The sequence below is a fragment of the Cygnus atratus genome, chromosome 2 (assembly GCF_013377495.2).
Source record: "Cygnus atratus isolate AKBS03 ecotype Queensland, Australia chromosome 2, CAtr_DNAZoo_HiC_assembly, whole genome shotgun sequence".
In the NCBI taxonomy this organism is placed as follows: Eukaryota; Metazoa; Chordata; class Aves; order Anseriformes; family Anatidae; genus Cygnus; species Cygnus atratus.
Genome location: NC_066363.1, coordinates 146,451,596 through 146,468,202, shown reverse-complemented (window position 1 = coordinate 146,468,202; position 16,607 = coordinate 146,451,596). Strand labels below are relative to the sequence as shown.

Here is a 16,607-nt window from a genome sequence, read left to right as displayed (position 1 = left end):
AATTGCTGGATTCCTACTCTGTGCTAATCATTTAGCTTTTCCGGATAATCAGTGAAGAGAGGACCTTCCAGAGGATCATTTATCCAATATAACAAGTAAGTAAGGTGGATCACTCCTCCAAGGGCCCTGTCTTTCCCCGCCGCTTGTCAAAGAGGCCTCGATAATTAGCTTAGACTGGTTGCCCATCAAGAGGAGGTTAAAACAAATTTGTGCAAACACCAGGTGAACTTCAGAGCCAAGTGTGCTGGTGCTCTTACTTCTCATAGCTCAGCGAACACAGGGATGCATTCGCATGCCTCACTTCTGCCTGTGGTTTACATTTGGCCTGTGTTGCAGCCTGCAGTGTGGAAATACCCAGCTAGCTTCAGACTAACGCAGCTCAGCCAAATCATTGCCTCAGAAATCCATGCGTGCTTATTTATTTCCATCTCTAACCTTAAAGACCAGCTCCCAGGCAGGAAGGGGGTTGGCTTTTCTTGATGCTGTTCCACTTTGTGGAACAATTTTGGATTTACTCAGCTGGACAGCAGAGGGAAGTCTGCTGCTCCAGGACGTGGCAGGCAAGGCCTTCACCTTAACCACTTGGGCCGAGGCCCTGCTCCACTGTGTATTTCACTGACATGTACACGTCCATGCTTGGTGTGCCCCAGCAAAGAATCTGCATGATAAGTGAAAATCTTTTTTCCCAATATGACATTTAGTCCAAAACCCCTCTGTTTTAAGTGTGGAGATGCCCTTCTGTCTGACTTTTAAAGGTCAATTTCTACCTGGTATTGAATTATTTTCTGCCACAAAGTACGTTGGTCCTGTCCTTGATTTACACTGGGTATGTCTACGCTGCAGCACCTGAGAGCTCTTCCAAGGCCAAGCGTGAGATCTGGGAATGGCATGGGTTATCCTGGGAAGGAAAGCTGGGTTTGCAGGCAGCAAGGGGGACATGGAGTACTCCAACCCATCCTGTAATCTGCCCCAAAGGGCCCTCCTGAGGACCCCTTACAAACATAGACCCAAAGGACCCTTTAAGGACGTGGTTCGTATCGCTTAGTTTGGGAAGCAGGGGACATGACACAAATCTGAATAACGTTTTGCTTGGGGTTGGCAGCAACCAAATATAGCAGTCACCTCCACAGAATACAGAAAAGCCACCAGTCTGAAACCATTTAAATATATTTGTGTGATCATATTTTCAGAACGTACTTGTGCCTGATGCAAAAGGAGACAGAAAAGTATGCAAGTGCTATGGATAGCCTCCTCACTAAAATAATAGGAAAGGGGCAAATCAGCGTAAAGCAGATTTTTGCAACCAAGCAGTCAGTTCCTGTGTGGAGCTGATTATTTCTCCCCAAAACCTCAACAACTGAACTTCTCAAACCTTCTTGAACACTGGTGAGGTATTCTTTGTTTCATACCTACTATTTCATGAATGACTTCTTTACTTGTCTCTGTGATCAACACAGCCCATGTAATTTCAGGCCTGAGACTTCGGGCCTGACTTAAGAGCCTCTTTGATACGATCAGCCCATCCTTCATTTCTGAAGCCCTTCTGCAGAGGCAGTAACACTGGTATCTGGGGTCTCTGGTGGGTATACATCAAGATATAGTCTTAATAATCACCCAGGGACTCTTCAAAGGTGGTAAATCAGTCTGATCTCTGTAGTTCATTTTCCAGCCACCCAGACAGAAACATGAGCTTGATTTGCAGAGCAGCGAGCACGCTCCCTGTCACAGCATCAGCGACAGGCTGGAAGGAGACCTCTGCCTCAGGCAAGACCTGCCCCTGCTGCAGCACCTCCTTGAGCTTGGTCCTGCAGCTGGGAGAATTAGACATGGGGATTTTATTTGTTTTGTTTTGTTTTATTTTTTATTTTATTTTATTTTATTATTTTATTTTATTTTATTTTATTTATTTTAAGTGCATGTTGAGGATTCAGTATAGACGGTCAAACCTAGACTTTCGTTTGCATCTTTAGGGTCTTGCTTGTACAGCAATGCTGCCATGGAACACCCTTTATACCTAGCTAGGAAATGTAAAATAAGGTGATGTCTTTTCATGGAGTATTTTGAAATTGAGGCATTTTGTTTGTGATGTGGTTGGACAGTGTGTCCACTAGAAGATTCCATGAATATAGCAATTATTCTCAGGGTTGAATGTTGCACGTTAAATGAGGTAGTGGGCCACGTGAACAACAAGGGTAAATAGAAGTACCAAATGGCACCGAAATCGTCTTTCTGTTCTTTCTCCTTTGGAGCTCAGAGCAATGCAAGGATTCTGGGGAAAACAATGATAATGTGATGTGATAATACAAGTAAAGGATGTATCGTAATTCATTTCTCCAAAGAGGTAAATAAAGTTGCTTGTTCAATGTACTGGGGGAGAGGCTGATTTTGTAGGCTTCATGATCTTTGTTTTTTTTTTGTTTTGTTTTGTGGTAAATGTGTGTGTGCGCACGTGCAATCTCTTTGGTGGTTTTAGTAGGTTTAATTTTCCTTTTCACTTGGTTAATCATTTGAGAGAATGAAAACTGAGTTAAAACTTTCATTTCAGGGAACCTTACAGTGAATATTTCCCCAAAGGTGGGTAGTTTGTTCCACCTATTAATCCTGCATAAGCTCTGCAAAGGCAGTGGGGGATCTGTAGCTCCAGAGAGTTTCCAAACCCTTTTGCTATAACACTTTGATTTTTCTAGTGAAGTCTTTAGTTTCCTCTGATTATGCTTCATAACTTAGTACATATTTTGCTGAAGGTCCTCAGGCAAGTAATACAGCGACATAATGGACAGAACTATATTTCCAAATGCTGCCGCACAGTTTTTAACGGGATGGATTTGAAAGTGTCCTGCAGAAGCTGCAGAACAAATGCAAGGGCACGTTCCAGGTGATGATCAGAGCAGCCACCAAACCACTGCAGGCCACCGCAGACTGTGTGGCTGAGCACCTTATTTGCATGCTGAGGAGACCACTTAAGGCCATATCTTTTTTTTTTTTTTTTTTAAGTTCACTCAGTTTGCACAGTTCCTGGTGCTTTATATTAAAACCCAGTGTCTCGAGACAAAAGCAATGCAGATGAAGAGTTTCAAGATGTAGTGCAGATGGCTATTTCGAGCCACGGTGTGTGGAAGCTTATTCATCTGTGACAACCTTTTTCACTTCCTGCAGAGCACCCCACAAGGACTTGTGAGATCAGGAACTGATTACAGGCAGGCAGCGAGAGATGTGCATGATAGGGTATGAAGTCAGCAATCTCCTATGCACTTGCAGCTCCAGACAGCACCAGCTCAGACTTCCAGACTCCTTAGCAGCACGTTCCTTTAAATCTTTCTGTTTGCTATAATTTGAGTCTCTAGAGAAGGATGCTGGTGGACAGCCAGTTGACTGCTCACGTCGATGGGTAAGTTTGCAGTAGATCAAGAGAATTCTTTGAAAGTAGCTGTAAACACTAAGGAAGTGGTTGCTTGCACTTTTTCAAAATATTTTAGCTGCTTGTAAGTTCAAGGAAATCATCGTGTTCTGTTGAATGCAAAAACACACTTCTTTTTTCTTTGTGTGTTTGCAGCAGCAGGTAGATGGAGGGATGTATGAAGCATCCTGAGTAGGGACGAATGAGCCTCTTTGAAAGAAGAAAGTCTCTCCCAGGATTTTCCCAGCTTTTTGAACCTAACTTTTAAGCTTGGAAATTGTCACATTTTGTTTAGGCTCAGACGTGAAAAGGGCATACATTTTGAGGGGATGGTTTTTTCTTTTGAGGATTCCAGATTAACACTGTAAAATCAAGCTCTGTAGATGCTAAAACGCTTTCAGGATATTTTTCAGTACAAGGATGGAGTGTGAGCTCAAGCCTGTTAGAGAGCTCATCATGCCCTTCATGAACTCCGATTTCTGAAGGAAGAGGCAAGGAACAGAAATTACTGCATAAATCATCTGTGCACGGAATCGATCGTGTCCTCATTTGGTTTAACCTAGTAAAGTTGCTGAGAGATCTGCTTTAGTAGGGAAGCTGGAACTGTGCGTGACTCATGAAGAGACTTTTGGCTAATCCCACTATTTGAGGACATTGAATAGCTTAGTGAAACACGTTTTGGACAACTACATTTTCAGCCCATTCTGTGTGAACCAACTGTGTTTCACAGAGCAGCTGCGATAACCTCTGACTAATTGGCTTTTCAGAAGGTTACCTGCTGAGAGCATCTGCCATGACATCCATTCTCCCCGAAATGTTTCATCTCAAAATTGTCTGATACAGGCTACGGAGCCCTGCATCGCAAGCAAGAAGTGAGTTTTCTCTTTAGTCAGAATATAGGGAAAAGGATTTGCCCAACCTTGTTGAATGTTCATCATCTGTCTTGAAGCACCGAGCATCCTTTTCAAACCCGGATGTCCCCCAGCTGAGCTCCTTAGAATCTCAATATAAAATAGAGGATAGGAATTAAAATACGTCAGCATCAAGTGACAGGAGAGACGTCTGCTCTGGCTTTTGAAGGCCACCCGGAAGCCTTCCTTAAGATGAGATCCAGATTGTGAAGCTGTGAGCGAGCCAGGATCCGGCGTCCCCACGTGCTCGCGATGGCTGTTGCGGCGTTCACGCTGCGCTAGCGGCGTCCCACGCTGAGCCCTGCTGGGGCAGGCTGTGTGCAGGCTGTGTGCCAGCTGCCTCCTGGAAGCCCTGGTTTGGACCTGGGGCTGCTCGGGGTGAGCAGCGGAGAAATTACGCCCAGGAGTTTATTGCATGTAAAGTCATCCTCCTCCATATATCTCATACGAGAATATTTGTTCAGTGGCATGTTTATGGACTGATGTTAAAACTATACACAGGTAGATTTAGGGCACCTGGTTATGGGAGCGTGTTGTCCAGAAAAAGAAGTGTTTTCAAAAAAAGAAACCCTGAGTTCACATTTGCAGAAATAGCATTTCACGTGTCAGCTGCTGTTTGTTTTAAAGGCTCTGCTCCTGGAGTCTTGTGATGATACATCTCTGTCCCTGGCCGTTTGAACAAAACCATCTTGTTTCATGGTTGGGGGTGAAAATGAAAAATCTGTCATAACGGTATCCTAAAAAAGAGTAGAGCTGATGGGAAAGCAACATGTATTTTTAATTCCATGCTTTTGCAGCCATTATAATTATTTAGCATGGCCTTATTAATGGCCAATTTTACTTACTAATTTTAAATGCTTGGGATTAGGATTGCTGTGTTTGAAGCTCTAGATGCTTCTGCTATGCTCATAGATCCACCTTTGTTGTCTGCTCCAAAACTAAAATGTTGGTTTCCTGCTTGGCAAGCAAACTCAAAAATCAAAAGCTGGAAGAGACTTCTTTCCTTTTCCCTCTCGGCATTTTCCTACCATATTGACACTGCAGTTGACAAACAACATTAAATAACCTTCAAGCCTGTGTCAGCTTCCAGGTCTTAGTAATGAGGGGAAAATCAGACCAACACATGACTGGTTGGGAATAAAAACAAAATTGTCAGGCTGATCAAAAATCATCCACGTCCCTGCTTTCCCTTTTGGCTGCTGGGTGTTGCGTTCAGTCCATTGATTAATGTGTCACTGCTTAGCACCATTTTAATACGGGCTGCGAGGCTGCGGCACAGCACCCAGGCAGCTTGCTGTCTTCCTGCAGCCCGGAGGCTTGTCCTGCTGTCTGTACAACACAGGGCTGCCCTGCCAGGAGGGGGAGGAGGGCAGAGAGGTGGGCACAGCAGGCTGGAGGGCGCTGCTTTGCCACCTCTTCCGTGCTGGCTCCAGCTAGGACAACCATGCACACCCTGGGGTAACCTTTCATCTCTGGCACTGTTGACTCCGCTTATCAGGGACCGGTTAGGTAATAAGGATGTGTAGCAATAGCTGCTTTTACCTAGAGAATAAAAGATGAGAGATTCCTCCCACTCAGCCCAGAACAGAAAGAGGAAGATTTCAGGATGAAATGAAACCAAACTCAGTGTCATCTGTCCTGGGGCAAATGATTGCAGTGGGGAACCATCCTCTTCTTGGCACAGCTCACCCTCAGCTGCATTTCCCAGCCCATGGTAATCCTCGTTCCTCCTCCTGTCACGGTGGTTGATCAGGATCAGCAGCTCCCCAAGTATTTTTTGGCTTTTTTTTTTTTTTTCACATTAACTTCCATCAGCCTCATAGAGACACCTCATGCTCACACACTTCAGTGGTTATAATTCAGTAAGAAAGATAAAGGTAAATCTACAAATGGGCTGGCAACCGTTTCCTTTTGCCATTGTATGAAATTCTTCAAAGCTAGTAGTATCTCTAATTATTATGTAGCAAGATGCAACAAGTCTGCAGTAATCTGCAGAATATTGGAATGTCTCAAGTGATGTTAGAAGCATGAAGTGAGATACCCGTGACCTTTCTAACACAGGAAAAATACTAGTAGAAGTAGCTGAATGCAGTTTTTCACCAATCTGAAAGGAATAGTTGGTATATGGATGTTGGAAATAGGCGTTTTTCACAATAATGCCATGTTTGAAATGTCCTGACCTTAGAAATGTAGTATAAAAATAGTTCTAGTAGAGAAGAAACATAGCAAATGAAACAGATGCTTGTTTTCTTTATCAGGATTCCTCAATTACAAAAAAAAAAAAAAGGCAAATAGTAATACTGCTAGGTTGAGCTGAATTAACGTGTTTAAAATGAATGAAAAAGATGTCCCTTTTTCATTTAGAAAGAAATCACAGGTGCTCAAAAATGAAATACATCTGTGGCTCTGAAATGATTGGAGTTCTACAGCAGCTTCTCGAAAATGTCATGTGAGATTAGATCTGTATGCAGTTGAGTTGGTAAGCATACAAACCCCATGCAAAAAGCAGTTATCATTCCAAGAGCTTGCAGTCTAAGGCAATGTTTTCAAATATGACTGCTCATTTGTGAAGCCTTTTTAGAAGATCTTACTTTCCAAAAGCACTGGGTGCATGATCCTTAGTAAACCAGGATCCTTAGAGGAGTCTCTATCTGGACACCAAAAATGATAGGTTACAAGGGGGAGTAAGTGCTCCTGCATTCCTGGCCTCAAAAGATGAAGTGAGAAGAGAGGAGAGGTGCTAAATCACTACTAAGTCCTTGCTTTCGTATAAGTTCAGAGCTTAACAGACTGCTTTTCCCTTGGTCAGTGTCACTGCTTGGATCCAGACTGGCCCTGTTTGGTGTCCCACATGGCTTGAGATGGTTGCTGTCACGTGGCGCTGTGGACAGATCAGTCCCTGATTCTTCTTGCTCATGGGTTTCTCACAGGCCAGCTGACTCAGTTCAAACTTAAGCACAAGTACAGACCCATGGTTTAGACAAAGTGGATGGTGGAAATTCCAGCACAAGTGTAATCTTGAAGCCTGATCTGATACTGTTAGCCAGTTCACCCATTTAATTTTAGTCCTGTAACTGTGGATAGGCAAGGTATTTTCATTTGCTTGGGTGAGCTTTTCAGGTTTCCCCTTCCTTGCAGCAGGTGTGCTATTTAACCTCAAAAAAGTCTCGTTTCTCCTTTATGAGACAAGTACATCTCTTCCAATGCTACACAGAAGTGAGATAGCCTCCAGTTCACCTGGAATCCAGCATTTTTGAGGTTAGGTACCAATTTCCCTCTCTCCACATTTAAAACGTCCCCCCAGATTTCTCCTTTATCTTCACACCTGCTTAATATCACCGCTGTGTCCTTTTCTGTCCTGGGGGATGCAGTCAGTTATCTGTCTAGACCAAAGGTCCCTGGATCGAAACCTTCCTGACAGTTCTTTCGTGGAATAAAACAGTTGCTGGGTCCCAAATGTGCATCTTTCTTGGGCCACTTTTGACATGGTCATATTATGGAGTCGATGACAGTAGATGCTAGTGCGATCATCACCCTAGAGAACCTGGAGAATAAAAACAGTGCAGCTGTGAAAACAAAAATGAAAACTAGCACCATAATTGGGTGAATGTGCCCACATAAGAAAGGAAATAGCTAGGAGACTGGGTTTTATTGTTCCTCTATTTAATAGGCCATATTTAAACTGAGGAACAAAGTGCTTATGGCAGGGTCTGTTTTTGTTGTTGTTGTTATTTTATATCTCACTCAGTACTCTTCCAGAACCTGATGGTTTAGCATCCCACCCTTTCCTCACTCGATCAGACCTCCATTTCCATAGCTGCAAGGGTTTGGGGGTGGGAGAGGCAAATACGGGCAAACTTGGCGGGCTGGCAGAGCCCGTGAGTCCACACCCCGTAGAGAAGAGCCCTCCAGGCATGATTTTGAAGGGGTGAAGAGTAGAAGGCTACTGCCAGCCTGAGTTCCAGTTGACGTGAATACTGCCTTGGCAGCATCAGCATCCCATTAGCTTCTCAAATTGGAATCTGGCCAAAAAAAAAAAAACCAAAGATCCATCTCGCTCCACACATACGGACATGTACATTCATGCACGAGGAAGGACATCAACTGGAGAGGGTGCAAAGCACACCCTGATGAGGGCTGTCCCAGCACTGCCCTCGGGGTTCCCAAACTGCAATAGCAATATGTGAGATGTATTAAACACGATCTGTAAAACTGGGGGTGCTGAGGGCTCTGTGAGAAACAAAGCTGTGTCCAGAGCAGGCCTGTTGAAGTAACACAGGCGCTCGTCTCTGCATGGCTCCCTGGCTCCAGAGACCAGTGTAGGCCTGTGAGCAATTTGTGTGCGTTTTGGTGGCTAAATACTGAATAAATGAATGCGTTTCAGTGGGAGCTGGCCTGCAGAGGCACTCGTTTCCTGTTTACAAAGGCACAACAGGGAACACAAATACCCATCTGAAATTTTATGATCACACAATAACTTAGGTTGGGAGGGACCTCTGGAGATCCTTCAATCCAACCCTGCTCAAAACGGGGCTGAGGTAGGTTGCTCAGGGCCTTCTCGGGTTGAGTGGTGAATATCTTCTGTAGGTGGAGGTTGCACAACCTCATCGGGGAACTTGTTCCAAAATTTGGCTATCCTCACTGGGCAAAATTTTTCCTTGTATCTACGTGGAATATCTCCTGTTGCATCTTGTGTCCATTACCTCTCGTCTTTTTGCTGTGCATCCCAAAGAAGACTTTTAGCAGGGATAGAGAAACCTTCTGAAATTCCCCAGTTATCTTAAGGAGTGTGAAGCAGAGAAGGAAGCGTGTGGTCTGTTTTCACATCTCACGTGCAGCAGTGGCCAACTGTTATTGTCTTGGCTAGCAGAAATGGTGAGGGAACATCAGCCCCTACCTTGGCATTTGGAGGAGCCTTTCCAGGATTTGGCTATCAAGCCCTCAGTAAGTTAATGCAAGCCCAGCCAAGTCCTAAACTCTCTGGGACTCCGACTAGAGGAAGAGTGAGCAGTGCTTTAAGATGAAGCAATAAAATTCAAGTAGCATTTATCAAATCAGACAAATGATTGCTGTTCTGTGTTTTATATTTATCTAAGGAATTGATTAAGCACTGAAGTTTTTGGTTGATGAGTAAAACTGATTAAAGAAACTGCCAGGGTCACAATATATGTTCTAGGAGTAGTTTGTCTTTACATTATAAATGCATTTGCTCAGCACAAACTTGACTTTTTATTTTAGTTGAAATATATGGTAATTCCTTTGCTCTGTTCTGTACTACTCACTGTCTGGTTTTGGTTTTCTGTTTTGTTTCTTGCAGCCCCAGCAGAGAGCTCTCCGTAAACATTTCCAGCCTCTAAAGCTGCTGTCCTGCCACTTGATATGAAAGTGAACTTTCCTTTGTGAAACAAACATAATAAATGGCACTGCCAAGAGGTGACCATGGGGGACTGAAGGCAAACTTGAAGTGAAAGCAGCCCACTCAAGATGGTGCATTCTGGGAAGAGCTGGTTTGCTGCGGAGTAAAGATGTGGTGCATAATATCCAGTGCTAATTTGTTCAAAATGGTCATTGACAGACCTTTAGCTGGAAAATTTCTTCCAGTTTTCATCACTGTGCATAACTTTGAGTTCCCTGTAGGGGACTGTCTATGCCCTTCACTAGAAGTCCTGTTTTAGCATGGCAACTACTGGATTCTTTTATTATGTATGCAGATGGCATGATGTTTTAGGAAAAACTTACAGCAATTCTCCAATCTCAGTGGATATGTTCACAATATTACACCCCTGATAGGAATGTAAACGTCTTGTATATGTTAGTTTTGCAGTCTAATGGTATTCTGTTAAACGATATCAGCACTTCATACGTGCTTTCCACACAGAAATAGCACAGCCCATATATATATAAAGGTCTTTTTAAAATACTGAGGATACGTTTCAGTCTTTGTGCTGAGACTGCATCCAAACTGAAGTCCACTACTAGCATACCTTCACTGATTCACAGTAGATTGTGTAGATAGATTTGCACGTGGCAGAAGTGTGACATTTTATTGAGACTTACAGAATGGCTGTCACAGAGGTAGCCAAGAACAGGGTAGGTTGAACGATCTGTAGGACACTGTGTCTGCTCTCCCTCCCATCCACCAGATGTCAAAGGTTCTCGTTTCTAGCTTGCCAATGAGTTTTCTTACTCAGTGAGGGAGAGGAAAGGGAGAGCACCTTTCTCAGAGATGTGTTTGACCCTGGGTTTGGTCTACAATAAAAACAGAACAAACTGGAAGAATTCAAGTTCTTTATGCTGGCGACCATTTACGTTTTGGGAAGGACTGGGGAATCACAGTCCAAACCAAACTCTCTGAAAAAGGTAAAGTGTAAGACTACACTTCTAAGGAGCAAGACACTCCCTCTGGAGAGGGCAGACTTCTTTGTTAACTTTTTCCACTTTCTATCCAAAACAGTACTTTGGTAGGAAATAGGAATAAGCAAATGGTTCTAATAAGCCTTTCAATATACTGTAGCAGGCTCAAGACTGTTGCATTCAATCTGAGCATTGTTTTTTGTTCAGTCTCTGAATGGCTGGCCTCATCACTGGCTGTATCACAGCTGGCTGTGGTACTGTTTTTTCCATGGGGACTTAGTGGAATTAACGTCTGTCCCTAACATCAGGACCTTCCTGACATATTCTTTATAATGAACTGATGTCATCGGCGTACGGAGGAGGCTTACCTATTTGTTCCTTCTTTCTCTAAAATCAAAGGTAGCTTTTTGTGTATTTAAAGACCATCATTCTCTCCAGCCTGATAGACAGGTACTGTAGAGTTGCCATTAGTGTGTATGCCAAACTGTGGGTGAGATGCCATAGGGGTTTGAAGATGCAGTGACCGAGAGAAGGTGCAACTATATCAAGGCCAAGGGACGTTTTTAGAGTAGGTTCCTGTGTTATAATATTTAGCTACTGTACAGTCCATTGCTAGAGAATGCAAGGTCAACCACTGAGGGTGCCTGTACAACCAAGAGATAAATGTATTTAGGGTGTAATTTTTCTCAGATGGGTGCGGGCTTTGGTTACGGCTCTCCACCCATCTCAGATTCAGCATGCTGAATGCTTCTTTACTATTCAATCCAGAAGGAAAATATTTTTATTGATGGCCAAGATTTTCAGAAGCTGCTAGTGGTTTCTAATGGTTTGGGTCTTTCCATGGGTTTTCAATGGAGCTCCCAAAATTATAAAGCAGTGAGCTTTATATTTCTTTCTGAAAATCCTGGCGCCTAATTTTAAATTAATTGGTGTACAAGTTCTCCTTAAGGCATAAGAATCTTTGCCAATAGCAGCATTTGCACTTTTTAGAGCTTTTCGTAGCATTGCAGGTTGGAATCTGATCCTTATTAAGAGAAGTGGCCGTGAGCCTTGCGGAATTCCATTGTAAGCTTCAGTAAATTTTACAGCTCTTTCTGCTACAGATTTTAAAAATGCACTCTGGCAACTGACATCAATTTCATGTTGGTACAGCAATTAAAAAAGAAACAACTTGGATATAAATTATTTTTAAAAGGAGAATGCTATGCTTCTGCAGTAGGGATTCTCTTATTATATTACTTCCAATGAAACAAATCTGTAATAATATGAATGATAAAAGAAGTGTTTATCTTTAAAAAAAGAAGAGTGTTATCTTAAAAGGGCGTATGAGACAAAGTTGAGTTAGGCAAAGAGCCACTAGAAGCATTTTTTGTATCAATGTTAGTTTTGAACATCTTCCAGTGTATGGGCATGAATTTAGATGTGTGCACTTCTCCTGTTAAAACAGTTTGTTTTAAAAGCTTCCCAGGATTTTAGCTACGGTGATCTAGAAAAGCAGTGTTATAGGCCCTGAGAAATGTGAAAACAAAGTCCAGACCCTTTGTGTAGCCAAACTCAGTGAGAACTCTGCTGTAGGTGCCCATCAGACAAAGCTCGTTGGACGGTGGTGTAGGTCTCCATCCTACAGACAGCCTGTGCATGTGGATAACTCCAAATGTGAGCAAGAATAGTTCCCCCGAGCCCCGCAACACTCCTCACGTGTCTAACTGTCTGAAGGAGCCATAAGGAAATAACTGTACTTTTTGGCTTGTATTTAACTATTCATCATGTTTGGATTTATTTTTTTTTTAATCGCTGTTATTCTCCCAAAGTAGGCCATGCTTCCTCAGGGATATTTATGAAATTGTTCTGCATCTATTGAACAACTATCTGGATCCCAGCGTACTCTTCTGAAAAGTTTTTAATATAAATAAACATGTGGGAGAAATTTTTTGTTATTATGAATGGGGGCAGGTACTGTGTTCTCAGAAAGGCTATTGAGTGCAGACAATCAAGTCTATTGCATTTTTTATGCTGAACACCTTATTAATAGCAGACACATCCGCTTTTGCCTGGGTCACAAGAACGGTTCTGTGGAAAGAATGCTTTATCTCTAGTCAATAAATCATTTATGTCGAGAGTGCCAAAGACCAAGTCAACATGAAAGGGAGCGAATAAGTTATTCCGGCCAAGGAAGTGAATTTAAACACGCTCAGAGCCATTAGTTCTGTGCAAAAGAGCTGGAGACTAATGCTATTTTAATAAAACAGCAATTATCAGCCCTGTGGAGATAGATATATTCACAAAGGCCAGTGCTCCCATTACGCTGATCGCTGGTTATTAGCTCCGAAACACGGGTGGCTCCCTGTGGTCAGGGCGCTGCTCCTGGCCGCGGACCTGCAGCCTTGCTGCCCCTGGGTGCCCATCCCAGCCACTTCTTGCCCGCTGTCTTTGTGCAGGGAAGGATGATGCAGCACCAGCCCCAACAAGAAACCCGGGCGGAGACTCAGCCGTCCTCAGTGCTTCAAATTGTGTGAAGGCCAACACCAGAAACAGGAGGAATTGCTCACCCGAAAAAAAAAACGTGCTGCGGCTGAAAACATCCTTTGCACTGTTTCGTTCCTGGTTTGTTTGTTTTTTACATCTGCATGGCTTTCTCTGCCTGAATACCCCGTCATTTATTCTGTTAAGAAGCTTCAGGAGGGAAGTCTGCAACAGCTCTGCGAGCTCTTTGGCTTTGCCAACCCATCTGCATCGCCGTGCCCTGGTGGCGGGTTCGTGCCTGGCTGCCTGCTTCTTTTACTCGACAGCCAGACCGAAAGCAGCTGCAGTGTCGTTAAGGAAATCAAACCATTAAAAATGACAAAATTCTTTTTTTGGTTTGTTCCGAATTTTCAGAAGACCTCAGGGCAGGCCCCCAGCAGACCTGCATTGGCACCGCTCCATCGCAGTCTCCGTAGATTTGTTGATTAATGCCAGCTGTGGAGCCCATCCTGGGGTGATTTTTTTGCTATGACTAAAACTGACCTCCCTCCACCCTTCATGAAGCCACAAGATCTCAATTATTCAAAATTGTTTCAGGCAAGCAAGGTAAAAACCTGCATTTTTCACCCCGGTCCCCTTTTAACAAATAACATCTCTGCAATCTGAATCTCCTTGAAAGGCCCTGCTACAAGACTGTGGCGTGATTGACCCTGGTATAAATAGACTGGTCAATAAGATTTTAATTTAAAAAGAAAAGGCCCTCTGTTATAATTAAAATTGATGGTTGGGGGGGGGGGAGTATTACCAGCATTACCTGCAATCTCCGATGGTAAAATTCAGGAAAGCACTCTGCAGTGCAAAAAAAAGCCACCAACGTAATGTATGGGTGATTAGGCAGGCTCATGAGTATAAATCAGCAAGTAAGCAAGTAAATGTTTGATGAGGAAAGCCAAAATGTGTGGGAAGTCAGTGGCCAGTACGTTAGGGCTAGTAAGACCAAACACTTTACATGCATCCTAATAAATACAGTCGTGGCAAAGCAGAGTCTGATGTGAGATACGGCATGGTGATTACTCACAGAACATGCAAAAAACAACAAAAATTCTTGTTTTGTGTTTGAAAGCAGTAGAATGAGGGAGTCAGATCGCACATTAAAATGTAGTTCCTCCTACTCCATCAGTCATTATGGGTAATATTAAGCAACAACTATCCAAACATATTCTTAAATTTGCAGAACCAGATAAGTGAATCCAAAAGTGTAGGAAAACTTACCTAGGGTTTATCAGAACTCAAAAGCACAAAAGAAGCTTTAAATCACACACACACACACACACACACACAAAACAATAATTGAAAAGAATGAGTGACCCGACCCAGAAAACTATAGGCTCATTAGCTTCCTATTTTCCTATTTTCCTTTTGGAAAATCATGGAAAGGTTGATATGACACAATCATTGAAGCAATTAAAAATTGATAAACCCCTCCGAATGATTATTTATAGAAATGTATTGTGTCAAATAAACTTACTATCATTTTCTCGTGATATCAAAGGTTTGTTGATAAAAGAAAACCTCTGCTGATGCACAATACGTGGCCTCATATAGGTCATTTGATTCTGACAGAGAATAAAATAGCACTATGCAAAATCAGTATAGCCCATATTAAGTGGATTAAAGCCGATTACATGCTAGATCACAAAAAATGGCTGTAAATATGAAATTATCATCAGCAAGACTATTACTAATGAGCTCCTCCCAAAGTATGTTCTATTTTCAATATTCCTCCAAGGGAAATAGAAAGTTACTGGTGGCAACATCAAGAGATCACCAAAAAAAGGTGCATGGTACAGAATGATGATGAACCTGGAGTACTGCAAATGCAGAAATCCACGGGAGGAGAAGGAGAGTCACACCTTGGGGCATCTGGAATAGGATAGCTGTGAAGGTCTGGTAAATAATCCGTTCAATATCAACCCCACAGATGCACTTGCCAGCTGGGAAAATGTAATCTCGAAGGAAGAAAGTCAGTAGGACTTGGAGGAGGTTGAGGATCTGGCAACAGTGACACTAATGGAGCCAGTTTGTGCCCATCTTTCAAAAAGCATATTGACAACTCGGAAAGATTATTTTCTAAAGCTCCCAGTGTCATTCAAGGGCAGGAAAACAGGTCTTATTATAGTGCCAGACTAATGAAGCTCAAGCTATTAATTTATCAGAGACAATTTGAAGAGGTGACTTGATCTGTCTGCAATCACAATCTGCTACCTGTGTGGGGAAGCGCTGTCTGAAGGCAGGTAGCTCTTTTTTTTGGAGGGAAAGGGAGTGATGTGCTCTACTGGTTGGGAACCGATTTCAGGCTAGAAATTAAGTGCAAATGCTCGACAGGGAGGATAATTACCCATAGAGACAACTTACTTAGTTACCTGGCACGTTCTCCATCACATAAAGTCTTCAAATATGTGCAGAGTATTTTTCTAAGTCAATAAGCTCTACCTCAAACAGGAATTTAGGCTCAGTTCAGCAGTCACTGGATGAGGTTATTAGGTGTGTGTTGTGCAAGAGATTAGGCTAGATCATCAGATGCAAACTTCTGAATTAAAATCTCTTAAAGTTTCCGATATTACATGAAGGCAGGCCCACCTATATTCATTTTTTTCACACAAAATTGACTTGAACAAAGAGCCCTGAGCTAAACTGAGCTTGCCAGCATTTGGTAGGAGCTGCATTAGATCTCCTCGCAGTTGCAAGGTTGTTCTGCCTGTAATTAAGGGAAGAGAACTGGACAAGAAAGGACAACAAAAACCCTTGAGCACACAGAATAAGCCCGACGTCTTTCATTAATAACAGCCTGGGACAAAATCACGCACTCAAGCGATCGGTGTGAGCAAGGAATGGGAGCCATGGCTTTGTCTCTTAACCAAGGAGGCGGCATTGTGGTGGCAAGAAGCAGCTTTTCCTGTGTTCAACAACGAGTAGAGAAGCCGAAGTGCTGATTGAGAATTACATCGTGTTGCTTTGCAGCTGAACGAGGTGCATGAGTTCCTTGCTTCAAAGCCAGCAAACTGTGCCTGCTCTCCCGACGGGCCCCGCTGGAGCCGGTTAATGAAGGCCTGGAAGTGAAACGACTTCGGTGGGACAACCCCAAGTAATAAGAGCTGGTTGCAGTTGGCTGTTTTGAATATTGCACCTTGGAAATAAGCAAAGGAGTGCTCGGGTTCTGACTCAGGTCTCACAAAGCTGCTTGCTGCCGGTAGGTACGAGGCAAGCATGAAGCCAAGAGCCACCTTCCAGAGTTGTGCTGTGGAAAACGGCACGAAATAGGACGCATGTTTTAAAGAGTAAACAGTTCGCGCAGGCAAAAGAAACCATAAAAGCAATACTTACTGCAAATTGGTATTGAATCAATATCACGAAGCTGAGACGAGAAGGGAGCTGGCTACAGACAGAGCTAAGAAGATAAAGATCTTCGGGGATTCTCGCTC

General features: G+C 43.1%; 1 protein-coding gene across 1 annotated transcript in view; it reads left to right on the top strand.

The window, feature by feature from the left end:
• The window catches only part of SAMD12 (sterile alpha motif domain containing 12), a 159,086-nt gene extending 146,571 nt beyond the window's left edge, over window positions 1–12,515 (top strand). The window contains exon 5 of the mRNA XM_050708493.1: window positions 9,626–12,515. Coding sequence (XP_050564450.1) covers window positions 9,626–9,648 — 23 coding nt within the window. The 3' untranslated portion in view covers window positions 9,649–12,515. The remainder of the gene's footprint in view (window positions 1–9,625) is intronic.
• Window positions 12,516–16,607: the final 4,092 nt, after the last annotated feature.